Source organism: Centruroides sculpturatus, unplaced genomic scaffold (genome assembly GCF_000671375.1).
Source record: "Centruroides sculpturatus isolate CEXI.00-Female unplaced genomic scaffold, Cexi_2.0 scaffold2251, whole genome shotgun sequence".
Classification (NCBI taxonomy): Eukaryota; Metazoa; Arthropoda; class Arachnida; order Scorpiones; family Buthidae; genus Centruroides; species Centruroides sculpturatus.
The window spans coordinates 22,523-49,649 of NW_019386372.1; the positions used below are offsets into that span (position 1 = coordinate 22,523).

Genomic DNA, 27,127 nt, shown 5'->3' on the forward strand with positions numbered 1-27,127 from the left:
TATATACAATCAGAGAAAGGGTTCGTACGCGACATGGGCATACTGATATTGCCAACCAGATATTTACAGAGAAGTTTACGCGTTTACAAGGGCATAGATGCCAACCAAGTGTGTATACATGGGTATGCTGTGCGTGGTTACATGGGCCTACGGGGCCTAAGAGGAGAATAGTTACAGAGTTGCTGTAGAGCGGGTAAGGTTATCTTCAGGCCAGATGGTTGTAGCTCTGACTGGGGTGTGGTGGTGGTGGGCGACGCGAGCAATCTCCCAGGTGTTGTCGGTAGATGTCGTTGCTCCATCGTATTGCGTCGCTCACCATCAGTCGCTTCATCATTGCTGCATATCGGCGTCCTATGCCTAAGCGCTGAAGTACCGCTTCATTGAGTGGGTCAAATCCACCGAGAGCTCCTACAATAAAAGCGCCGAAGAAGGTGTCATACCCATTTCTTCGGAAGTGTTGTGTTAGGTTGTGATACTTCCGCTCCTTTTCCTCTCTTGCTGCTGGACCGTTTTCAAAGGGTGTTGTAACGTCCACTATTGTAGCTGATTTGGACTCCTCATGGACTACAACAAGATCGGGTCGGCAGTTGTCATTAAACCCTGGTACCTGTTGATTTACGCGGATCGTGGCACCTCTGGGTTGGATAGCGTTCACAATGCGGTTGAGTACTGCATTGTGCCGCTGCGTAATTAGTCTGTAGTTTGGTGGGCAGTGGCACAACACATGGGACAATGTTTCTCTGACGAACCCGCAGCGTTGGCAGGTTTTCGCTTCATTTCCGAAGCGCTTGTGTCCTCTAAGGGCGACAACACTCAGTCTGGCACGGTGAATGAAGCGCCAGTCTGAGAAACGGGTGTATTGCCCGTTATTTAAGAAATGGTTGCTTACCTCGGAGGTGGCTGTCACCTTGAAGGCCTTGCCTTGGTCCGGTTTTGTCATTAGTTTCTGGAGGTGATGGAATTTTAACAGTCTGTCCAAGGTACGCTGGCAACCTTTGATAGGGATTATGTTGTTGTCAAAGGCTATAGTTGGTGTGTTATTTGGTCCCTCTATCCAGTTGACGTTGATCTTCTTGCGTATGCGTCTAGTTGCCATTCTGAGGCGGGTCCACATGGATGTAATGTCCTTCGAGGGGTTGCCCAGGTCCCTCTCCATGGACCCGTCCAGGTAGTGGCAGACGTCTTCGATGGTGGCCTGTCGCTTGATTCGGGATGTGACAACGTCGTTGAGAGCACCTAAAGCCACTCTGGTGATGTTGTCGTCTTTCGAGTGGAATAGGTGCATGGCGTGCCCTATTTGGGCCATGTCGGCGAGGATGCTAGTTGGGGTTACATTGGCTCCTCCCTGCTTGTACGAGAGGTATACAATCTCTGTACTTGCGCGCTGTGGGACGCTGAGCCAACGTTTGACATGGCGCTTCAGGATGCGGTCCATCTTGTCTAGGGTCTTTTTGGCCGTTGTGCCGGTGGTGAGGCAGAAGGTCAACCTGGGCATTATGAAGGTGTTTAATGCGTCAATCTTCTGCCACGGTGCAAGACGGGAGGTGTCGAGTTTGGTGATGTCTTGGATCACGCTATCGGTAGTGGTGGCCTCGGTATCGCATCTGGAGAACCCAGTGGGGACTCCAAGATGCTTGTAGGCGTCTTTGTTGTTGAGATGGGGTAGATCTGTTTGATTAATAGAGAAAACATTATTACCGGCGGTGTGGGACTTACCTAGAACGGCTAGAGTGCCGCATTTCACATGGTTGAAGTGAATTCCTGCCCACTCGGCCCATTCGGCGATTGAATCTAGTTGGTCCTGAAGTCCTTTGCTGCTGTTGCTCACCAGGGCGATATCATCGGCGTAGGCAAGAGCATCTACAGTTTGGTCGTGTATGGTGTAGCCCTTGCCTAGTGCCTGGAGGCAGCGAAGCGCTGGTTCAACGGTCAGGATGAATAACAGAGGGCTTATTGGACAACCCTGTCTGACACCAGATAGCATGGCTATTGGGTCAGTGTAGCCGGAACGGGTGCGGATCCTTGTGGTCGAGTCGTTGTAGAGCAGTTGTATTGTGGCAATGGCATCCGGGTGGAGGCCATGCCATTTAAGGGATTCCCATATGTTGGCATGCGGGACACTGCCAAAGGCATTGGCAATGTCCAGCCAGGCAATGAAGCACTCTTTACGAGTGCGCCTGGCATCCTGAATGACAGATTTGAGTAGGAAGTTATGTTCTATGCATCCTTGGTAATGAAGGAAGCCCTTCTGTGACTTAGAGATTCTGTCATTCGCATAACACCACCTAAGGAGCCTGTCGGCCAGACATGCAGTGTAGAGTTTTCCCATCGTGTTGGATAAGCAGATGGGCCTCCAATTCCTGAGTTTTGAGTGGTCACCTTTTTTGTGTAATAGTACTGTGGTCGATTCCCTCCAGCCCAAGGGGATGTAGCCTATCTTCTGGACGGTGTTAAAGATGGCGGACAAAATAGTGCCACTCGGGTCCACACGTCGCCAGTGAAGATACCGGATTTTATCCGGACCGGGGGCGGTGTTGTGCCCCTTGGCGATCCATATGGCCACTTCCTTTGGAGTAAATGGGACATTGATGGGGTCCGTAGTGGATGGTGCTGGGTCCGGGTCGATGGGTACAGGTGTAGCGTCCGTGCGTACGCAGCTCCCATTGACGTCCCTAAAATGTTGGTAAATTTGTTCAGGATCTATTTGGCAGAAGCGGGTGTCGCCTCCGACGATTCTGTCGAATGCACGCTTCCGGTTGGTGCGATATAGTCTTTGTATTTCACTGGCCTCTAGTTGATGCTGTTGGTTGTGGTTGGAGGTGGGTCCTGGGGTCCTCCTTGGTTCCTGTATATCGCAAATATCATATGTTAATTTTATAAAATCACTTAACACACCTTCAAGCATGTCCTCATCTTGAACAGCATTGAATTGGTCAGCCCATGCTATGGTCCATTGCGGAGGGCTGTGTTCGTCCGTTGCTACGGATGGTGTTGACGGAGGTGGTTGTACTGGTACCGCTGTGGTAGGTGTTGACTGTGCAGCCTGGAGAGCAGGGGACGGACATACCGTCGGTGTCGTTGCTGATTGTTGGTTTTCTGCGATAGGAAAAGTTTGATTAGAGACCGGGCTAGGGTGATTATTCCTACCTGGTGGCGACGGTGAACTTTCGCTTGTATGGGGTGTTGTAGGAGCGTGGCTCACTTCCTGTTGTGGGGATGGTTCTGGATTGTGTCTTGTAGAACGTCTGGTCCTCTTCTGCGGCTTCTTGGATGCAGCGGGTGGACGTTGTGGCGGTCTAGTAGCGGGACCCGTTTCTTGGGTTGTCGGCTGGCTGCAGGACTGCGAGGAAGCGGTGGCAGGAGGTGTTTGTGCTGTTGGATGCGGCTCGTTGACTTCTGAGATGGGCTGGAGCGATCTGGTGATTCTTCTTGGTCGTGGTGTGGTTTGCCTGGCTACCGGAGATGGTGATCCCGAGCTCCATGAAGCATTGCTGCTTGCTGGTGATGTGGTCGCTGGTCGTGGTTTCCTGCGAGCATAGGGCTTTCTCGGCCTGGTGGGGATGTGTGTCTTTCTGCGGTCCGCCGGGAGAGGCTGTGGAGGAGAGAGGGCCTCGATCCTGACACGGCATTCTTCTGCACGGAGCTGATGGGCCTTGATGACTTTGAGTTTGTCGTGCATATAGCCACACGCACGACACTCAAATCGCAGAACGGTCCCGTGGACATGCTTGAGATGTTTGACCAATCCCGCGTGATCCGCGTAGTCACGGGGGATTGGGAGACACAGCTGGCACCCATGCGGAGGACAGAGCGGTACCAATACCGTTAACTCGGTCATGGCTTCCAAGATCAAAGTGTAGTATAGAGGTACAGGGATGAAAGTGGAAATGCCCCCTGGGGTGCAGAGCAGCCAACCAAGGAGGGGCAGGAAGAGGAAGAAAGGGTTTGGTGTATAGGGGGCCTATGCACCGGGAGAAAGTGTTCAGTTGAAGCACTGGGGGGTGCTCAACGAAGCACTGGGAAAAGGCGTCAGTCTTGGCTGACGTCGATAGAAAAGGGTTGCCAGTCAAGCAGCGAATACACGGTGCGTTTAAACCGTGCAGGCCGCTCTTCTGGCGGAAGGGAGAAGAGTATTAGGAAAGAAAACCAAAAATAAAAGTATACTTACCCAGAGGACTGGGGAGCAATGTGGGGCTCGAAATCCAGGTCTGGAGCTTGTTTTACTGAGGAACCATCAAGCTGATAAGAACAGATTTGAAAATGTTTTATTGAAGACTAATAATAATTACAAGGGTTTTAAATATGGTAGAATACGGATAAGTGGTATGTGCCACTTGAGTGAAAGTAATCGCGTCCATGGGCTCATAGCCAACTAAGAGAGTACAATGGTGAGTTATTTACAAATAGAGCAAATCGCGACCATGGGCTCGTAGCCAGCCGTGATATAAACATGCAAGTTATATTTACAGAGATGAAAAAAGGAAGATCCCGACCATGGGCACTTAGCCAGCCGTGATACAATAGTACAAGTTGTTGTATATACAAAAAAAAGATGGAGATATCCCGACCATGGGCACATAGCCAGCCGTGATCCGACAAAAGTGGGGAGAGGTGCGTGTAAATCGAGATGAGGCGATAGTTCTTAGCGGGAAGATGTGTTATTCCTGCGGTGGGTAGCGGTTCGAGGGTGCGTACCGTATCTGAGGTGGTTACAATAGATCTCCCTGCTCCATTTAATACAATCGCTAACGATCAGTTTGGTCATCATGTTAGCATATTTTCAGCTGATGCCAAGGCGTTGGATAACTGCGATGTTTGCGGGGTCAAATCCTCCTAGCGAACCTAAGATGAAGGCGTCGCAGTACGTGTCGTAGCCTTGCTGTCGTAGGTGCTGTGTGAGGGCATAGTATTTGCTCACCTTGGTGTTGCGGGCGACGTCGAAGGCGTTACGTCCGTTCTCGAAGGGTACTGCAACGTCGACTATTGTGGCTGTTTTGGTGCGGTCGCAGATGGTGACGAGGTCTGGTCGGCAACGGTCGTCGAAGCCTGGCACTTGCTGGTTGCAGAGAATCTTCAGGCCTCGGTCGTTGATTGCATTCCTCAAGCGGTTCAAGATTGAGTTGTGACGTTGGGTTACGAGTCGCAGGTTGGGGCCGCAGTGGTTCAGCACGTGCGCCAGTGTTTCGTTAGGGTGGCTGCATTGACGACACTTCTTGGATCTCGTGCCGAAGCGCCTTAGGCCATGCAGGGGGACGACGCTAAGGCGGGCACGGTGGACGAACCGCCAATCTGCAAACGATGTGTATAGCCCGTCCCTAAGAAAGTGATTGCTGGTCGGATGACCGGCAATCAGCTGAAAAGCCTTACCTTGGTCGGGTTTCTGTAAAAGATGGTGGAGCAGAGCAGATTTCACCATTGCAGTGAGGACCTTGGTGCAGGCTTGGCGTGGGATTTGGTTGTCGTTGGTGGTAAGGATGAAGGTTGTGCCTGTAAATTGCCAGGAGACGTTGATGATTTTGCGTAGGCGTCTCGTTGCTGCTCTCAACCGGGTCCAGATGGAGGTAATGTCCTTGGACGGGAGGCCGAGGTCGCCTTCCATGGAGCCATCTAGGTACGCCCTGATGTCTTCGTCTGTGGGTGTCCTCCTGATGCGGTGTCTTACCACACTGCGCAGACTACCTAGTGCTATGGCTGTGACAGTTGGGTCCCTGGAATCAAAAAGATGTGCAGCGTGTGTAAGCTGGCATATATCTGCCAGTTCGCTGCATGGGGTGATGTTAGTCCCACCCCTGTCGTAGGGGAGGTGGATGATTTCGTTGCTCGCTCGTTGTGGTAGGTAGAGCCACCGTTTGGCACATTTCTTGATGTGCTTGTCCAACGCATGGAGGCGTTTTTTCGGGTTGGTGCCCAGTAGAAGGTGATAGGTTAGTTTGGGAAGGAGGATGGAGTTCATGGCGTCGAATTTTTGCCAGGGGGCAAGCTTGGCGCGGTCCAGTTTGGTGATGTTATCCATGAGGTTGGTGACGACATTATCATCGGTGTTGTGGTTCGAGAAGCCAGTTGGTATCCCTAAGTAGTTGTAGGAGCCGTCTCGCTGTAGATGATCAATCGGATGTCCGTCGAGTGTGAAGATGTTGTTGCCAGTGGTGCGCTTGTCGCCTAGAATAGATAAGGTAGCACACTTACCTGGCTTAAAGGAGAGGCCCGCCCATTTAGCCCAATCGGAAATACGGTTGAGCTGTTGCTGCAGCCCATCGGCGGTGGAGCTTATCAAGACTAAGTCGTCGGCGTAGGCAAGTATGCCGATTTCCTCGTCATAGAGTTTATATCCTAGTTGAAGGTCTTTGACGCTCCTGATTGCAGTTTCAATTACCACGTTAAACAGAAGGGGGCTGAGGGGACAGCCCTGTCTAACGCCGGAGTTGATAGGGATGCTCTCGGTAAGACCCTCATGGGTGCGGATGTTGGTGTAGTTGTGACGCAGCAGCTCCTCGATGATGGCTATGCTGTCATGGTGAAGACCACACCAGTTGAGGCAAGCAAGGATGGTGCTATGAGGGACAGAGCCAAATGCATTGGCTAGGTCTAGCCAAGCAATATGGCAGTTCCTGAGCTTGCGTCTGGCGTCCTGCGTGATGGTCTGCAGGAGGAAGCTGTGGTCTAGGCATCCCTCGTGCCTTAGGAATCCCTTCTGGGCGCCAGAGAAGATTTCGTTAACAGTGCACCAAGTGAGGAATCTGCTGGCCAGGCAGGCTGAAAAAGTCTTACCCAGAGTGTTCGACAGCGCGATCGGGCGCCAGTTGTCGATAATATTCTGATCCCCTTTCTTGTGGATGAGGATGGTGTTGGAGCACCTCCAGTTGAGCGGTATGTATAAGAGACGAAGGGCTGCATTGAAAGTGCTACAGAGAATGGCTCCGCTTGGATTGGTGTGAAGCCAGTGATGATATCTTAGTCCGTCAGGTCCGGGAGCGGTGTTGTGGCAGCGCCGGAGCCTGTTGCTGACTTCGTCGGGAGTAAATGGTGACACCAGCGGGTTGCAGTCGGGAGGCTTGTAGGCTGTAGGGAGAAAAGACGGGAAGGGCCCACAGGTGTGGGGAGTGGATGCGTAGACGTTAGTGAAGTGCTGCTGTATCTGCGTGCTGTCGATGCGGCAGTACAGCGGTTGACCCTCGGTGATAATGGATACGGCCTTCGTCCTGTTGGTGCGATACAGGCGTTGGATCTGTCTGGCGTCGTCCGTGATGTCATGTGACAGTCTTTCACGTCGTGCTGGCTGGTATGGAGTGACGTCGCAGATCTTGTGAGCGAGGGCCACTAGGTCGTCAGTCATTGCGTCTAGCATATCTTCGTCTATAGCTGCAGCAAACCTACTACACCATGCGTTGACCCAGCTAGGGTGGGGTTGCGAGTCGGTTTGTGTTGGTGCCGGTAGTGTCTCCGCTGGGGCGGTGGAAGGGATGGGGATTGCACCTGGAGGATCGGTGGTCTCCTGGTTGTCCTGGCAGGTTGGGCTAGGTGTCAGGGGCGGTGGCTGGCAGATTGTTGGCGTTGTCGCTGGTGACACTGGTGGCGGGACTGCCGTAGGTGGACTAGGGCAACTCGAGGCAGGAGATGGTGGTTGGTCGGTCGGAGTGCTGGGTCTGTGCCGACGGCGACACCGACGAAGGGTTGGCGGAGGACTGGGAGTCTCTGGTGGAGGTTGGGACTCCTGGGCCGTGGAGAGCGTGGCTGGTGGCTCTGAAATAGGAGTGATACTCACCCTGCAGTCAATAAGGTTGGAAGGCTGCGTGGAGTTGTTTGGGCGGGTGGATCTCCTTGTAGGCCGTTGTGTCTGCTGGCTGGTAGTAGGTCGCCCTTGGCTGGTCGGTGTGTTGTCCGTTGATCGACGTTTCCTTCGCTGGTATGGTTTCCTGGGCCGGGTGGGTATGCACACCTTCTTGCGATCTGCCGGAAGCGGAGGTGGGGGTGAGCAGGCCTCGATTCGTAGGCGGCAGTCGTCGGTTTTGAGCTGGTGGGCCTTAATCGCCTTGAGCTTGTCGTGGGTGTACCCACAGGCACGGCACTCGAACCGCAAGGTGGTACCGTGAATGTGCTTGAGGTGTTTCACCAGCCCCGCATGGTCCGCATAATCACGCGGGATGGGCAGACACAGTTGGCATCCATGCGGCGGGTGTAGGGGTACCAGCACCGTAAGCTCGGCCATGATGCTTTGACCAAATGTGCAGTTTTAGAGAGAAAAAGTGAATGAAGCGCCCCCTGGGGTGCAGAGCAGCCAACCAAGGAGGGGCGAGAAGAGGAAGAAAAGGGGTGTCCTAAGTGAAGCACCACGGGCCTGAGGGGGCCGCGAGGTGTCCAAGCGGAGCACCAGAAAAAGCAACCAGCCTAAGCTGGTAGCGACAGACTAGAGTGTTGCCAGTCAAGCAGCGAATACACGGTGCGTTTAAACCGTGCAGGCCGCTCTTCCGGCGGAAGAGAGAAGAGTGTAGGACAGAGAAAGTAGCAAAACCAAAATATACTTACCCAGAGGTCTGGGGAGCAATGTGGGGCTCGAAGTCCAGTTCTGGTCCTTAATTTAGGCAGAAAACATCAAGCTGATAAGAACAGATTTGAAAACTTTTTATTGAAACTAATAAATGTACAATATAACGAAAATGTGAATATATGATTAGATGGGTGGCCGATATGGCCGGAGGAAATATTTACAATATGTTAATTCCCGTGCCTTTAAAGTAGTCCAGTGGCCGGGTTGAGTATCGCGACATGGGCTCGTTTGCCTGCCATGATGTAGTGTCCGCGACATGGGCACATACTGCCAGCTTGGAAACGCGACAAAGTAATTAGTAAGTTCACGCGACATGGGCTCTAACTGCCAGCTGTTGAGACGCGACAATAAGATGACAGAGGTCGCGACATGGGCACAAAAGTGCCAGCTTACGCGTACAATACAAATGCAAGTGCAGATGGTCTAGTGGAAGGTTTGGAGGTGGTGGTGGTAAATCTCCCGACTCCAGCGAATTGTATCGCTAACCATGAGTTTGATCATGGTGCTGCTGTACTTTCGGGAGATACCTAGCCGTTGGATGATGGATGTATTGTTGATGTCGTATCCGCCGAGAGATCCCAGGATGAACGCATCGCATACAGTATCGTAACCCAAACTTCTGAAGTGGTCGGTTAGGCTCCTATATTTTTCCACCTTGGACTGTCTGGCGATAGTAAATGCCTCTTGCCCGTTCTCGAAGGGGATGGAGACATCTACTATTGTAGCTGTTTTGGCGTCTTCACATATTACCACGAGGTCTGGGCGGCAGCGGCTGTCGAATCCGGGGACTTGCTGGTTAATGTAGATTTGAAGGTTGTCGGGCCGGATTGCACGTTGAAGTCTCCCCAATACTGCGTCGTGGCGCTTGGTGGCAATGTGCAAATTTCTTGTGCAGTGATTAAGCACATGCGCCAATGTTTCCTGGGGGTGGCTGCATCTCCTACACTTTTTGGAGGTATTGCCAAAACGTCGAAGACCATGGAGCGGGACAACGCTCAGGCGGGCGCGGTGGACAAATCTCCAGTCCGCAAATGTGGTGTAATTGCCGCTGCGTAGGAAGTGATTACTGGCGGGGTGCTTGGCTATACATCTATAGGCCTTGCCTTGATCAGGCTTCCTAAGCAAGCGGGTAAGTTGCGCCGCCTTGAATTTCATCGACAAGATTTTTGTGCAGCTGGATCTGGTGACCAGGTGGTCATCACAGGCGATGGCAATGGTGTCGCCTACCGGAATCCATTCGCAATTGATGGTTTTGCGAAGCCGACGAGTGGCTATGCGAAGGCGAGTCCACATAGACGAGATGTCATAAGATTTTGCACCAAATTCGTCACTCATGGACCCGTTCAGGTAGGTACAAACGTCCTCTAAAGACGGGTCGCGGTATATTCTCTTCTTGACCACATCTTTGAGGAAGTTGAGAGCCAAGGAACAGATGGTGGGGTCCTTGGAAGTAAATAAGTGCATCGCCTGTGTAACCTGAGAAATGGCTGCGAGGGTATAGCAGGAGGAGATGTTTGCGCCTCCGTAGTCATGTTCGATATTAACAATTTCAGAGCTTGCCCTCTGGGGTAGATTTAGCCATTTTTTGGCGTGCTTAATTATGTGGCGATCCAGCTTGTGTAGGGGTTGCTTTGGGTTCGAACCCACTAGCAGGTGGAAAGATAACCTTGGCAGGAGGATGGTATTCGTAGCGTCGATCTTCTGCCAAGGAGCTAGTTTAGAGTGATCCAAGCGGGTGATGTCATCCGTTATCTTTTGAAAAATGTTGGAATCAGTTGGGTTTGTGGCGAACCCAGTGGGAACCCCAAAATGTTTATAGGATTCATCGGGGCGGAGACTGGGGAGTTGCGAGCCTTGCAGACTGAAGGTGATGTTGTTGTCTGAAGTATGCCGGGCTCCAATGATCGACAGTGTGGCACACTTCCTGGGCTTGAACCTGAGGCCCGCCCAGTCAGCCCACTCGGTGATGGCATCCAGTTGCCGCTGTAGTCCATCTTTAGTGGCGCTGACTAAGGCCAGATCGTCAGCATATGCAATGATGCCTACCTCCTCGCCCATGAGAGTGTAGCCCTCTTTCAGGCTTCTGACGTGACGGATAGCCGTCTCAATTACAATATTAAAAATTAACGGGCTGAGGGGGCATCCTTGTTTAACCCCAGAGAGGATGGGGATGCTGTCTGTGTAACCATCGCTAGCTCTGACTCTAGTGGAGCAATTAGCTAGTAAGTTAGAGATGCTGGTAATGCTGTCCTCGCTAAGTCCACACCACTCGAGACATTGGATAATGGTGTGGTGGGGGACGGAACCAAAGGCGTTGGCAATGTCGAGCCACGCAATGTGGCATTCGGATCGCCGACGCCTGGCGTCTTTGATGGTGGCTTGCAGTAAGAAATTGTGCTCTAGACAGCCTTCGTAGGGGAGAAACCCCTTCTGTGAGTTGGAGAAGATGCGGTTGTCTAGGCACCAAGATAAGAGACGGCTGGCGAGACAGGCAGAATATATCTTGCCTAAAGTGCAGGACAGGGCGATCGGGCGCCAGTTGTTAACATCCTGCTTGTCGCCGTCTTTGTAGAGGAGGATGGTGTTGGAACACCGCCACCAGCGAGGAGTGTGTGACGTCCTTTGCACCGCGTTGAACAAGCTGCACAACATGACACCGTGCGGGTCTATCCGGCTCCAATGGTGGTATCTGAGCCCATCAGGCCCTGGAGCGGTGTTGTGACAACGCTTGAAGCGTGTTTGGATTTCAGATGGAGTGAAGGGTGCAGATAGTGGATCATTAAAGTCGTGGTGCAAGGCTGTTGGGAAGGACGATGGACGTGGGCCTTGTTGTTGAGAAGAAGCGGCATAGACTGACCGAAAGTGTTGGTATAGCTGGTCTCGGTCTATGTTGCAGTAGGTTGGCTGGCCCTCAGTTATTATGGTCATTGCCCGTTTTCTATTGATCCTGTACAACCTTTGGATTCTACTAGGATCGGTGGCTGAGACTGGCTGGTGACGATTGTTGTTAGAGGGTTCGAAGACCCTGACGTCACAAATTTGTTGTGCCAGCGCCACGAAGTCATCGACCATGACCTCCAGCATATCCGGATCGAGAGCCACATCAAACCTATCCCTCCAGGCGTAGGCCCAGCTGGGGACAGCTGAGGAAGACTGCGAGGGTGGTTGTGGGTGCTCCATCGAAGGGTCCGCACAAGGAGACAGCCTTGTGCCCAGCAGAATGGGCAAGTCTGTCGTCTGCGGGATTTGGTGAAAGGAAGGTGGATGCTGGAGTCTGGGAGACTGGGCAATGGTACGCTGACTATTGCGTGTAGTCAGGTTTGGAGTGGGAGGCGGTGGGGACGCAGTGTGGTGAGCAACGGGTGGCGGAGTGCCGCTGGGGGGAGGAATAGGATCGGGTGCCACGGGGGGGCCCGCACTGGTCGGAGACGAGGTAGGTGCGGGGCGAGTGGCCCGGCGCTGCTGAGCGCCATTCGATCTCCTCCGGTTGCTCCGACGACGTGTCACTGGCGTCCAGTCGCCCTCAGTGGGTGATGGGCTGTTTGCCGATTGTGAAGATGGATCATCGTTGGTGGGCGGAGTGGAGGTGGCCCGACGGTCTCGGCGTTGCCTGGGTCTGGTGTGAAAGCGGCGAATTCTCCTATTCTCAGGTATAGGAGCTGGTGGAGTAGAGGCCTCGATACTGGCTCTACAGGCGCCGTCCTTTAGCTGGTGGGCTTTCATGGGTTTCAGCTTTGGCATTATGAGACCACAGACCCAGCATTCAAAGCTTAGCTCAGTGGCGTGTTCCCTCCTTAAGTGGCGGACAAGGCCCGCATGATCGATGTACTCCCTAGGAATGGGGAGACATAGAGGACAGTTGTGCGGTGGATGGAGGGGGACCAAGAGCGCCACTTGAGGCATGGCTAAGATCAAAGTGTGAGAAGAAAGAGCGGAAATGCCCCCTGGGGTGCAGAGCAGCCAACCAAGGAGGGGCAAAAAGAGGAAGAAAGGGGCAGAAAGGGTACTCACTCAGAGCACCGACCCGTCGCCAAACGGAGTTGGCAACGATAGAGAAAGTGTTGCCGGTCGAGCAGCGAATACACGGTGCGTTTAAACCGTGCAGGCCGCTCTTCCGACGGAAGAGAGAAGAGTAAAGGAAAGGGAAATTAGTAACACCAAAAATATACTTACCACAGGAACTGGGGAGCAATGTAGGGCTCGTAATCCAGGCTGGGCATCAGTTTTGATGAAGAACCATCAAGCTGATAAGAACAGATTTGAAAAGCCTTTATTTTATAATTCAAGTATTTACATCAAGGAAAAAGTGAGGCATGATAATCTAAAGTGTAAGCGCGACATGGGCTTACATATTGCCAAGTACGAGAGTAATGTGCACGCGAACATGGGCACGTATGCCAGCCAAATATATACAAGAGGATATGTGTAACGCGGACATGGGCACTTATGCCAGCCACGCGGGAAACAACAAGGATAGAGTTCGCGTTACATGGGCACGTATGCCTGCCAAAACAATACAGTAAGTGTGAAAGTNAGAACAGATTTAAACGTTTTTATTAGTAAATCCAAAATATACAAGTCCAAGGATTTAAAGAGAAAATGGATTATGTACAGAGCGCGACATGGGCTCAAAGCCAGCTAGATATCTACAATACGCGGGGTATAAAGGGTGAGAAGGTTTACAAATATAAGTATGTCGCGACATGGGCACTTAGCCAGCCATAACGTTAACATGGGCTCATAGCCTGACAGGGGTGTAAATACATATATAAGAAAACACAAGGCCAGGGCTAGTTCTGGCGAGGGCGTCGTTGTTGTCGTCGGTGGTTTCTGGAAGTGGGTTGTCCATGGTGCGCTGAAACTTCCTGTTGATTAGATGGGTGTCCATGTTGGCTGGAAGAGGAGCGTCTGTGTTGGTTGCGAGGCTGCTGGTGGTTTAAGTGGTACATGTAGATCTCCCGGCTCCAACGGATGGTGTCGCTGACCATTAGTTTGGCCATCAGCTTGGTGTAGTTCCGTCCAATTCCCAGGCGTTGGAGAACGGCGGTGTTACCTGGATCATAAGCACCGAGGGATCCCACGACGAAGGCGTCGCAGAAGGTGTCGTATCCCTGAGATCTGTAGTGATGTGCGAGTGATGCATACTTCTCGATTTTGGCGGTTCTAGCACGGTTGAAGGCCTCCTGTCCATTTTCGAATGGTATGACGACATCTATTATTGTTGCGGTTTTAGTGGGTTCGTGAATGGCTACTAGGTCGGGGCGACAATTGTCGCTGAAGCCTGGGATGCACTGGTTGCTGTAGATGGTCAGGTCGTTGTCGTTCATCGCTCGTCGGAGTCTATGCAGCACAGCGTTGTGCCGTTCAGTGGCAAGGTGAAGGTTTCTGGCACAGTGATTCAAAACATGCGCCAGGGTTTCCTTAGGGTGACTGCAGTTGCGGCACTTGGTGGGTAATTGGCCGAAGCGTCGTAGGCCGTGCAGTGGTACTACACTGAGGCGTGCTCTGTGTATAAACCTCCAATCTGCAAAGGAGGTGTAGCGGCCGTCCCTGAGAAAATGATTACTAGCGGGATGTTGTGCTGTGAGTTTGATGGCTTTGCCCTGGTCGGGCTTTCTCAGGAGGCGATTCAGAAGAGCATTTTTTGCTAGTGCAGTCAGAGCCTTGGAGGTTGCGTGCCTTGGGATGATGTTGCCTTCAGATGTGATTACAATGTTGCCGTCGCAGGTGTCCCAGGCAATGTTGATGAGCTTCCTCAGTCGTCGTGTGGCGGTGCGGAGTCGCGTCCAGGTTGAAGTTATGTCACCTGGATCTCGGCCGAATTCACCCTCCGTTGACCCGTTTAGGTAAGTACAGATGTCTTCTGGTGTGGGTTCACGACGGATGCGTTTTCGTACAACGTGGCGAAGAAGATTGGTGGCAATCTTGCTTACTCTTGGGTCTCTCGATGTAAAGAGATGCATCCCGTGAGTGATCTGGCAGATGTCAGATAGCGTGTTGCAAGAAGTGACATTGGCCCCTCCATGGTCATGGGGGAGGTGAACCACTTCCGCGCTTGCACGCTGAGGCAAGTTGAGCCACTTTTTAACACAGTTCTTAATGAGGCGGTCTAGTGTGTTAAGGCGTTTCTTTGGGTTTGATCCCAAAAGAAGATGAAAGGTTAGCCTCGGCAGTAGTATGGAGTTAACAGCATCAATTTTTTGCCAAGGGGCAAGTTTGGAATTGTTGAGCTGTTTGATGTCGTTCTCCAGGTCGTTGATGATGTTGTCGCTGGTATGGTGAGTGGTGAACCCAGTGGGAATGCCGAGATAAGAGTATGACTCGTCGGCACTTAGGTATGGGATGTCTGTCCCTTGTATTTGGAAGGTTATGTCGCCGGTGTCGTGGTTTTTGCCTAGTACCGTCAGGGTGGCACATTTGGCTGGGTTGAACTGAAGACCAGCCCAGTTGGCCCAACAGGAGATGTGGTCGAGTTGCTGTTGTAGTCCCTCGGCAGTGGAACTGACGAGGACCAAATCATCCGCATAGGCAAGGATGTCGATTGACTCTCCTTCCAAGGCATACCCAAGCTGGAGGTTGCGGATACCTCTAACCGCAGTCTCTATGACGATGTTGAAGAGCAGGGGGCTAAGAGGGCACCCCTGCTTGACACCAGATCGAATAGGTATCTCGCTAGTGTATCCGTTGTATGCACGGATCTTGGTGGTGCAGTTTTGGAGTAGTCTGGTGATTATCTCAACACTCTCTTCGTGGAGGCCACACCATTGCAGGCATTGGACGATGGTGCCATGTGGGACAGAACCAAAGGCATTACGGATGTCCAGCCATGCAATGTGGCACGATCTTCGCTTCCTCCTGGCATCTTGTATGGTGGATTGTAGGAGGAAGTTATGATCGAGGCAGCCCTCATGCTGTAGGAAACCCTTTTGAGCATCGGAAAGGATGTTGTGCTCTTTACACCAGCCAAGAAGTCTGTTGGCTAGGCAAGCAGAAAAGACTTTGCCAAGGGTGTTTGAGAGTGCGATTGGGCGCCAATTGGAGGTGTTGTTCTCATTGCCTTTTTTGTGCAAGAGAATGGTGTTAGAGGTTTGCCAACTGGGTGGGATGAAAGATGTGCGAAGTGCCGCATTGAATACACTGCTTAAGATGATTCCTTTTGGATCGACCCGCGACCAATGATGGTAGCGGAGGCCATCTGGTCCGGGAGCAGTGTTGTGGCAACGCCGCAAACGGGCGCTTACCTCGGCAGGTGTAAAGGGGCCTGCCAGTGGGTTGTTGGCATCAGGATCACAGAGGAGAGGGGCAATAGTCGGGGCTGTAGGACAATGGCGTGAGTTGCCCGCATAGATCTCTTTGAAGTGGTCGTGAAGTATGTGGCCCTCGATGTTGCAGTATTTGGGTTGGCCGCTGGTGATGTAACTCATCGCCTTTTTGCGGTTAGCCCTGAATAGTCTTTGGATGCGCTTGGCATCGGTGGCAATCGTGGAGTGGGCCGAGGAACGCTCAGTAGTTTGAATGGTGGTATCAGAGATCTTGCATATGTCTTGGGCCAGTGCGACAAGGTCGTCCACCATAGCTGCCAACATATCTCCATCGATAGCACAGTCGAACCGATGTTTCCAATTCGTTACCCAACTGGGGATGGAAGAGGAATCCTCATCGGAGAGTGGGATCGGGGTCCCAGAAACAGACTGTTGGGGAGCGCAGGCAGGAGAAATGGCTGCTTGTATAGAGATGGGGGGGCAGACTGGTGGAGTACAAGTGATGGCGGGACTTAGCCGGGCCTGCTGACTGGCGCACACCTCAGCCGGCGATTGTCTAGCCCTTAAGGGAGGGCTGTCGCGGCAAGTAAGAGGGGTCCTTGCAGTGGGGGGGCTAGTCCTGAGAGCCTGAGCGTAGGTTTGAGGCTGTAGGCTACTAGTGGTGGGGGCCAGGTGGGCCTGCTCACGGACAGGAGTCTCCGGCTGCTGGTCTTCCCTGTTGATGGCCTGGACGGATCTCGTTGTCCTTCTTCTGCTGGGCCTGGGACGAGGGGGTGTTGGAGTTTGGTGATCAGAGGTGGACTGATCACTCTCGGAGACTGGTGACTGCCTGGGCGCATGCTGCTTCCTTGATCTAATACGGATGCGTCGTATGACTCTGTCCGTGGGCAGGGGTGGGGGAGGCGTGGCGGCTTCTATACTCGCCTTACAAGCCTCGGAGCGCACCTGGTGAGCCTTCATGGATTTAAGTTTATCCATAATGAGCCCGCAGGCCCTGCACTCGAAAACCAATGAGGTATTGTGCTCTCTCTTTAGATGCCTAACGAGGCCAGCGTGATCGCTGTACTCTCTTGGGATTGGCAGGCAGATTCTGCAACCATGCGGGGGGTGTAGTGGTACTAAAAGTGTTTCCCTCGTCATGGTGACCAAATGTGTAGCGATAGTAAGTAGAAAGGGGCGGAAATGCCTCCTGGGGTGCCGAAGCAGCCAACCAAGGGGAGGCAGGAAGGGGAAGAAAGTAGCGGAAGGGGTGCTCACGCAGAGCACCGACCCGTCGCCAAACTGAGTTGGCGGCGATAGAAAAAGTGTTGCCGGTCGAGCAGCGAATACACTGTGCGTTTAAACAGTGCAGGCCGCTCTTCCGGCGGAAGGGAGAAGAGTATAGGAAAGAGAAATCAGTGAAAACCAAATATACTTACCCAGAGGACTGGGGAGCGATGTGAGGCTCGGAATCCAGGTCTGGTGTTAGTTTAGGCTAAAATCATTAAGCTGATAAGAACAGATACTACACTTTGATCTTAGCCAAAAGGCCGAGAAGCGATAACCACAGAGAGTTCCTCTCCGAAATCATTCGCAAAACGTTCATCCGCTCGAGGGTGAACGAAATTTCTATCATGGAGTGCAATTTCCAACAGCAACAGCATCATTTACTAATGGTTCTCACTTCAAATAATTATCACAAATCACCAATTTACTCACTACAGTTTTATTTTACTGCAAGAATTATGAAAAATTCAATTTATTAATGCTATGAGTCCTCTTTTGCCTTCATCCCCCCCTAAGGCATTAACAAAGTGTTGCCACCCTCACATACATCAATAGATGTCGCCTCTGTATAATTTCAACACATTATAAAAATATTTTAATTTATTCAATTTTTGAGAAGTCAAAAGTTAACAAAATCTCGAAATAATCTCAAAATAATAAAAGAGGGGATTTGCAAAATTTTTATGTCCCCTTTTAATTACTTTGTGTGATAACTGATAAGACAATGTTGAAGTTAACCATCAAAAATTTCAGAAACAAATTGAATTTGCTATTTCATAAAATATTGTTAGGAACTAAACTATCCGTTTTTAATTTTTATAATTATTAGCATCTAGTGTTTAATTAGATATATTTTATTAGATTTTAATTAGGTATTTAAAAAAATTTTTTTTTTTAACTTAAAAATTTTCTTCCTAATTTATACATATATATTTACTGGATAAGAAAATGCTGTAAAATGTATCCGATAATTTTTAAATATTTACAATTTAATGAGAGAATTAAATATTTCTGGACTGCAATTTGAAAAAATTGTAGACCTATAAATTCCCACTGTCATCCATCTGTCTTTCCTTTTAATTTCAAAAACAGAGTTACATCGATAAAATTCAAGATAAGATATAAAAACTTATGGACAGGAGGCCCCGATTAACTATATAAAAACTTCCGATGCAAACCGAAAGTCAAGTTATTTCAATTCAAAAACCCCCCGAAAAAAAGTTAGATGACTCCGTTGCTACCAGGAGAAGTATGATGTACAGGGGCAATACACTGCAATGCTAATTTTAGGTAAAGAGCATATATTTTAAATTAAATTAATTAAAAATTGTAGCCCGACATTATGACTATGTCACAGTAAGTAATTGCTCGTTAATAATAATAAAAATTTAATATTTAACCGTAAAAAATGAATTTATTATGTCAATCAGAAGAAAAATGGTGAGGTGACAATTTCTAAGTAAAAATTTTAAATTACCTTTTTGTTTTTTATTTCCTTCTGGGATATGTTTTTCAAGAATGAAATCAAATTGACCCCGAACATTTCCATTAAATGCAGTAATTTCACATTTCGGTTAGAGATTCTTCTATCCTGTTTTGTAGTATCTAAAAAAATTATTTAAATGTAAGAAAAAGAAAATATAAAACATTATATACTATAAAAATTTCATATTTTATTGTAAGGTTCATAAATTTTGCAATATACTGTCATAATAACGATAAAAAGAATCGCGAACTAAATTTACCGGTGGTTTTTCCCCTATCCTTCACTTCACCGCATCGCATCATTACATTTAATCGCATAACTGTCTTAGGCGCTTAAAAAATACTTGCTTACATTTAAAATAAAATAATTATAAAGCTTTAAAATGAATACAATTGAATAAACAATTTTCAATTAATCTTACGAAAAGGAAACGCTTTAAACTACCAAATTTTTATCTACAATAAATTAATGTAAAATTTTATTATTGGAAATCATAAAAATATACTTACCGAATGTAGAAAAATCGTTACCAATTCTCCCACCAAGACGGATAAATTAAGAGTTTGAAGTCACGCTCCATTTTTAACACCCGGTTATTAATTGCAAGCAAGAGCAAGCGACAACACCTACGAAACACAATTAAATTAACTGTTCAATTTTATATTCATAATAATAATAATAATAGCCGATCATAGAATATTCATCGAAAGTCGGGTACTGAATATTACTTAATACAGTCCAAAAGTTCCAGGATCCGTACAGGTAATTCCATTTGTAATGCCATGACCAATTATGACATTATTCCCTGACCTATTAAGGTCTCTGCATTTCCCCTTTCCATTATGTAATATTCGGCCAAGTCTATTTAAACCCATTTTGCACACAATTGTATAATTTTTTTAGTTAAAAAACATTTTATTCACTTCTTACAGAAAACGAAAAACTTAGCTAATTAGGTAACTGATTTTACGCGATGTCACTGAAAAAATGTCATGATTTTACTTAAATTAATTCGTAAATTTTATTTAAATAAGAAAAAGACTCGCGTCGCGTCGTAAAATCGAATTTTCTTAAATCAAAGAGGCCGGAAATTCAAAATAATTTAAACAGAATAAATCGCGCACTCCGTGTGAGGGTGAAATCGCTTTCCGCGTCCTATTTTTGGTCCAGCACGGACCCATTCAAGGTCATTATGTTTCTTCCCATCCCCCCCGAATCTTCGAAGCGGCGGCGTTTTGGCGGGAAACCGTCTTTGTGTTATTAGAGCAAGGATAAGATGTAAACGAATAAAGTCTTGCTGGTTATCACATTCCAAGTCAATATCTATCGTTTGGGCGACACTCGGGTTTCTTCAACTCTCTATTCAATCTGCATCATTCGGCATTAGTCGTTTTGGGCTTTTCTTATTCCTTTTAAATTTTTCTTTCCAATATATACCTGTCTTACATTTCTGTTCACATTTCCTTCGACTCGCACGCTTATCGGCTTATAACTTTAAAAATTCTATTTTATCGCTATTACTGCTAAATAATATTGTAGATCCTGTCATTCAGTACAGATCGACATCAATTTCGACGTCCTATCTCTTCGCGATCCAGTTATACACTGCCCAAACGCCGTGCGGCCTCGCCGTTTTCAATGTTAACGCGCAACCACAAACCTCCCTCACAACTGCACACCCCACTACCCATCATTTTAAACATGAACATAAACCTCTATCCAACATTTTAATCGTTACATTATCATTTATAGTTTAAAAGAGATAAGCGCAACAAATCTTGCCATTCATTTGGTAGGTCCAGTTTTCCGTATACCGAACACAGTTTAAAGACATATTCAGGTCAAAAAGGAGCGAGAGCGACAGACGAATTCCGCGGTATTCGCAGATTCCCTGCTAAAATCTTATTTCCCGACTTTCCAGGTCTGTACCGACTAGTTCTTTAAAACAAGGATTTGGAATTCTTAGAAAACTGAATTGTTTCCCCCATTTACTTGAATGGCTGCAGCACCTGTTGGAGCAAGTACAGACTTAGAAGCTATCGTTCCCTCGGGTTTTGCTTACTAATTTTACTATGGCCTTAATTAGTTTTCTTTTTCCAGTAATTATTTTTCAAATTCTAGCACAAAATCAGCCTCAACTACTTTACTCTTTTCGGTTTGTTTTCGCTTCAATGGCTCTTGTCATATTGTCTTAGCAGATTTTTTTCACTCTGACATCTTTGTTACTTTTTTAAAAAACAATGCAAAACCAGAATAATTAAACAAACGTAATAGTATTAAACAATTTACATTTAGATCAAATTGACTCCTTGATATGAACTATTCCCATAGAGCAGTGTTTCTCAACGGGGGCTATATCGCCCCCGTTGATATTAAAATTTGGAAAAGGGTATCGGTAAAATAGGCGAATTTCCTCCTACAACTTTGGTTGTTGTTCGGGATACAGTTAAGTTTTTAACAAAGTTCGAGCGAATACATAATTAGCAAAAAAAAAAGTTGAAATGAAGATTTTTAAACAAAAATTATGACAAATATCGTAAATAACAAATGCATATAAAGGAGATATTTTTTGGAGGGGGAAATAGTCTTCACAATTTGAAATCGATCGAACACAAAGAACACAGTGCTCGTATACATGCGCGCCATCTATCGTAGGATGAATGTACTATGCCAGAAACCTTCGCGGGAGTATATTAAACAACTTCCCAAAGTTTCACGGCAATTGGATAAACGATGTGGTAATGCATGAAGGACAGACAGACAGACACACACACATTCATTTTTATATATGTAGATATGCACAATCGTAAAAATTGCCATTACGGGTTTAAGAACCAAACCCTTATATTTTGTTTAACCACTTGATCGATTTCTATCAAAACTATACAGATCATCTCATATAAACAAATAAGTTATTCTTAAAATTTCATAAATTTCGGTTGTGTAATTCTTTAGTTATCGCGTAAACACAGAGCCGTAGATTTCTGAAATTAAGTAGTGTTCGCTTAACACTCAGACTAATTAAAACATGCAAAGGGCACTAAAACATTTCCTAAGGACGAACTGATTCTAAAATCGACACAGTTTACTCGTCCTATAATTCTGGAAAGGTTAAATGGAAATGCGAATGTTCTTTATATGTTTTATAATTTATGTTGTATTGATAGCAATACACGTTTATTGAAACTAAAATATGTAAGGTTAAAAAATTAATCTTGGATTCCTAGTCTCCATTTGCACGAATAACAACACCAGCATGTTGAATGTCACGGACGCGAATTCTTACAGTGAACGTTGTCACCGAACAAACGCGTACCACGTGACATTCTCAATACGTTCGTGTTTCCACCTGCATAAATCCAGGACAGGCACACCCAATTCCATATTTCAAACCCAGAATTAATACGGTAACTATGAACACAGATGCGATTCGATGAATCTACATTCTAGACAACAAATCTTAGAAGTCATCACAAAAATACAAACATTGCACCCATACTTAACTTGTTTCCGGTTGATTGTATTCATACCTCTGCGAATCTTTGGCAACTGAAAAAGGCGATCATTGCTTTTAAAGACCAAACATCCAAACACCAAGCGACAGCGGTAATAATTTTTGAACAGACCGAATGGCAAATAGAACTTTCAAAATCTAGCATTTTTGTTGTTCTATTCACAACTTTGATAAATTTCAATAATATACCTTTTCTATGAAAATTTTTATTTATCATAAGAGAAAAATCCGTATTTCTGATTTCTAGGTGTAATATTATATACAACATTAGGTTAATTGAATTACTAACAATATATATAATAATCAAATTGTATTAATTAGGATTTAAAGAGGAATTAAATGATTAAATCAGCCTCTAGACACCCATATTCACTTCGGAAAACAAAAATAAAGAAATGTTTCATTATTGTTTCAATATAATAAACGAATATTCTTATTTATAACACAATTAAAAGTTATATCTTTCATAAATACCTTAAACTTATGATATAGTACGTTTCACAAATTTTGGCCGGAGAATCTAACGATTTGGGGCTCTGGAATCTTTAAAGAAACAATATACGGGCGACCCGAAAGTTGCTTCGGATCCTATTAGTTCGGATCGTATAAATCATTTACATAGTGAAAAATTCATCCTTCCTACTGTCTATCGCAGTATCCCGTTCAAAATTCGTATACGTTCTACATTTTTTTTTTATTTTTCGCGTGAAGTTATTTCAGGCTCCTTTATTTTCTACATACGTATTTAAAACTAAAATTTGCAAAATTATATTACCTTAATTCCTACTACTGTACGGTATATATATATTTAATAACTAAATATCTAATTAAAATATAATTAACTAATTGCGTAATTGGTTAACTATATCAAAAATATACGTAACAAAAATCCAAAATCACCCTGTATTCACGATCGCGCAGAGATCTTGACAGATATTTCATTAATAATGTATAATTTTTCTTCATTTTCGTTTTAAACATTGTCAATTGTAAAGATGGAACTTGAAAATCCGACTGTCATTATACCTATATATAGATCAAATATAATTCAGATAACGAGACAATGGATATAACAACTTACGATTTTGCTGGTTACCGTAAAACAGTGTTTTTCAACCGGGGTGCCACGGCGCCACGATTGGGGTGTCGCAAAGTTTAGAGCCTTTAGGCATTTTCTTGGAAATTTACTTAAGTGTAGTTCAAGATAACTCATTGTCAGTTCTATTTTGCTACGAGATATCTAGTAAGCAAAGAAACTATGACTAATCGCATGTTAATGTAATGTTCTACGCTACGTGTACGCACGACTTGTCACGAGTTCGCCCAAACCACATTGCTTGGTCTTCACGTTCCCAGTCCCAGTACCAGGCCAACCACCAGAGAAGAATGGTGTGGACACTTGTGTCTTGTATATGCTTTAAAAAGCGTTGCATTGTACTTTGAAAAGCGTGTGGTTTCAATCACAAAGTAGGTGCATATTACAGTATTTTCATAGTATTCAAAAGCAATGATGACAAATAAACAACTTTTTATCATTTTTTAATTTAAATTTTTTAAATTGATATGAAAAATATAAGAAAAAAATAATGAAATATTTATTTTATATATGCATCAAAATAGTATAAAAAACGTAACAAAAATTGTTTATCAATAAAATGATAATATAAAATGATGATATCTATATATATAAAATTGCTTGTCCTGACTGACTGACTGATTCATCATCGCCCAGAGCAAACCGCTGAACCTAAAGAGGTGAAATTTGGTACACAGGGTACGTCATGAAAACGCTCACTAAGAAGGGATTTTTCGAAATTCCCCCGCGGGGGGAGAGGGAGAGGATTAAGTCTTAACCGAAAAACGGCTTCTACTGTACTATTTTACATGCGATTTTTTGTTACGTTTAGTCTTCATTAAGTACTTAGTGTATTAAATTAATGACATTTCAAACATTGTTATAAATATTTTTATATATTTCGATTTTTTAACCAAATGTTCGAATCTTTTTAAATTCGAATTTGTTATTGCATATTGGTTCGGTTATAAAACGATTGTAAACGTTCCAGAAAATTGATCAAATTGAAAATAGTTCGTTTGATTCTCGGCAATTCTCATCATTCTCGGCGGTAGGTGTTATATAACAATTCTATGGTTGTTGAAATACTGAATATAAATGGGGTTTGCTTGCAAAACCTCCGCGGGCGAAGTCGCGGGTAACAGCTAGTATTTGATAGTAAAACTATATTTAAAAAACAATTGCGAGACTATTATTTTACATGTAGGTATTTTGACAAAATTCAATGAACTTAAATTTTGATTTTGAACACGTAAAAACGGTTTTGTGTTGCGCGTAATATTCGTTTTCGCAAAAAATTCATCTGGCCCATTAGTCCCCCCTTATTCAGATTCTAGATCCGCCGCTGGTCAAGGGTGTCACGATTTATTTTTCAATTAGGTGTGCCACTCAATGAAAAAGGTTGAAAAACACTGCCGTAAAACCTAAACTCAGGGCTGTGGAGTCGGAGACGTGGAGTTTTAGCCGGAGTCGTCAAAAAATCCGCCGACTCCGACTCCTTTTTTTTACTTACCAACTTATGTATATAAAACGGAAAAGTATTGGAATCATGTCAAATTTGACCCTCCAAGTTTTTTTTGCAAATCTACATGTTTGGAGACCTCCCGAACCCTTCAAAAAAGTCAATAAAGGGAAAAAATTCGCGCGAGTGTGTGTGTTGGCGTCTAATTTGTTTAATTTCTTTATTTTCTGTTCTGAGATATTAAACAATATCTCAGAATGGGTAAAGTTTAAGAAACGAAATGTGGCACTGTAGCTTGCGTATGAAGAAGCATTAATACTATTAAATTTTGGTTCTTAATTAAAGGTCGACAAGGTGAAGACATAAAAGTGGTCATGTGTCATCTCTCTTAATCAATATTTTATTCGTTATTAGTGTTCAAAATTAAAAAAAAATAAAACTCGTCTCTACCCTCAAAGTAAGCTTTTTTTGCCATTTTATAATATTGATAGCACAGTAGAACCCGTTAAGATATTCTTGCCTAAGATGTATATGGGAACATGATTTAGTTCAACCACTTTGTCGCTTAATAACCTACTCCTGTGTTAAACCATCTGACTCCGATTCTGACCACAGAAATTATTAGGCTTCAAACAGGGTGAACAAAATCATGTCCCCCCATACAGTCTAACATTCACACATATAGAAAAAAAACCTCGAATCTTTTGCATATCTCAAAATTTCAGTGTCCCGAGTCCAAAAATGTAAAAATTTGAGAGGGGTCATTTTTTGAAAGAGCGCTACACTTTTCCTCTGTTATATATAATAGCCGGAAAAGTAAAAATTATCGAATACATATTTATATAGGCCTATTACTAGAGAAGTCTTTTAGCTTTGGAATAAAACTATATTCCAAAGCTAAAAGACGTTCTATCTTTATTAGAACTCTATTTATTGAATCTTTTATTCTGAAATCACGTAATCACATTAGAATTTCCGGGTCTCTTTCGGTAACATGTCCGCCCCTGGTCGGAGTCGGATGGTAAGGAAAAGTCGGAATCGGTAGATTTTTACGCGACTCCACAGCCCTGCCTAAATTATTTCGAATAAAAGATTTTATGGCCGAAGTTTGATTAGCAATAACAAGAGAATAATTAACAGGGATGTTAATACTGTTAATTAACAACATCGAACTTAATCAATATGGCGGACATATCACACGTGGTAAGAAGTGATTTAGTCAGAATGAACGTATTCTATCAGAAATCGACAACCAAATCGAAGTAACACACACGAGTAACTGAACTAATGTTGGGTCGGTTGTTTTTGCACATGTGAAAACCTAACGACCGGGGTTTAATCTAGAAACGATGAGGTTACAACTGTGATGTTTCGTTTTAGGGCAATATATTATTGCAGATAGGAAACATATAAAACGAGTAAAAATACAAAATTTTTTTAATTCATCAAACACAGGTTCTTTAAAATGATTCTAACTTACAGACTATTGGGTTCGTATACCCCGCGTTTTTTTATACAGCGAGAGTGTAGCGAAATGACGTCACGAGCAGTATTAGCCAATTAGAAACCAGTTTCAGTGTGTTCGCTGTAAAGCGCTTCTCGAGCGCTGCATAAAAAAACGCGAGGATACATACAATAATCGGCACTTGTACAGTTTAGGGGGTACGGCTAATTGAGATGTTTACTTCCATAAAATTAACTAAATCTAGACTAATTTCACTCGAATATTTCCAAAACACGTATAATATGTTGAAATGATCAATATAAAATATGCTATAAACAAAAAATTGTCGGATTACTTACCGAGTGTACCCGTTCGAAGACGCCATTGCTTAAGCTTGTTTTCGTCGCGGAACGGCACATTCTTCGTATGCGTCCGCTTCCAATGTGTCGGTGCTATTCGGTCACGTGACTACTCATCTCTGACGTGTTCCTGATAACTTATTCTTTTTGCGAAGAATTCACTGAACTTTAGAGACATCATTAACAGAAATATTAAAACTTCATTCCATTCTAAATATGGATTAAAATCAACATATAATAACGTATGATAATGCGATAAATAACTAATAATTCTGTTCTACTTTTCAATGGTCTAATCTCTCATGTCGTAAACAAAATTGTATAATATTTATTTACATCGACATTAGACATCTTATGTTGCATCTGATTAATATTTATCATCATTATAATATATATCATGATAGAATTGTTGTCGTTAGCGAGTGGTTTTTCCTTTGCTGCTTCATATAGTCAATAATAATAATAAGTCGTTTTTAATCATAATATACTATAGATTTTTTATTGTAATCTATCACGTGATGTCTCTAAAGTTCAGTGAATTCTTCGCAAAAAGAATAAGTTATCAGGAACACGTCAGAGATGAGTAGTCACGTGACCGAATAGCACCGACACATTGGAAGCGGACGCGTACGAAGAATGTGCCGTTCCGCGACGAAAACAAGCTTAAGCAATGGCGTCTTCGAACGGGTACACTCGATAAGTATTCCGACAATT

At 45.5% G+C, this 27,127-nt stretch overlaps 2 protein-coding genes, 1 long non-coding RNA gene and 1 pseudogene across 3 annotated transcripts in view; all 4 read right to left on the reverse strand.

Moving 5' to 3' along the window:
• Positions 1–4,780: 4,780 nt before the first annotated feature.
• Positions 4,781–8,206, reverse strand: LOC111614715. Its single transcript, XM_023356082.1, has one exon. The coding sequence runs from the start codon at positions 8,204–8,206 to the stop codon at positions 4,781–4,783; it is 3,426 nt and encodes a 1,141-aa protein (XP_023211850.1).
• Positions 8,207–8,968: 762 nt separating this feature from the next.
• On the reverse strand, positions 8,969–12,448 carry LOC111614716. Its single transcript, XM_023356083.1, has one exon. It carries the CDS (start codon positions 12,446–12,448, stop codon positions 8,969–8,971), a length of 3,480 nt encoding a protein of 1,159 aa, XP_023211851.1.
• Positions 12,449–17,180: 4,732 nt separating this feature from the next.
• Positions 17,181–17,348, reverse strand: LOC111614718 (annotated as a pseudogene).
• A 1,239-nt stretch (positions 17,349–18,587) lies between these two features.
• Positions 18,588–27,127, reverse strand: part of LOC111614717 — a 14,085-nt gene continuing 5,545 nt past the window's right edge. Inside the window, exons 2-3 of the long non-coding RNA XR_002754981.1 lie at positions 19,069–19,185; positions 18,588–18,678 (exon numbers count right to left, since the gene is read on the reverse strand). This is a non-coding gene — a long non-coding RNA (uncharacterized LOC111614717). The remainder of the gene's footprint in view (positions 18,679–19,068; positions 19,186–27,127) is intronic.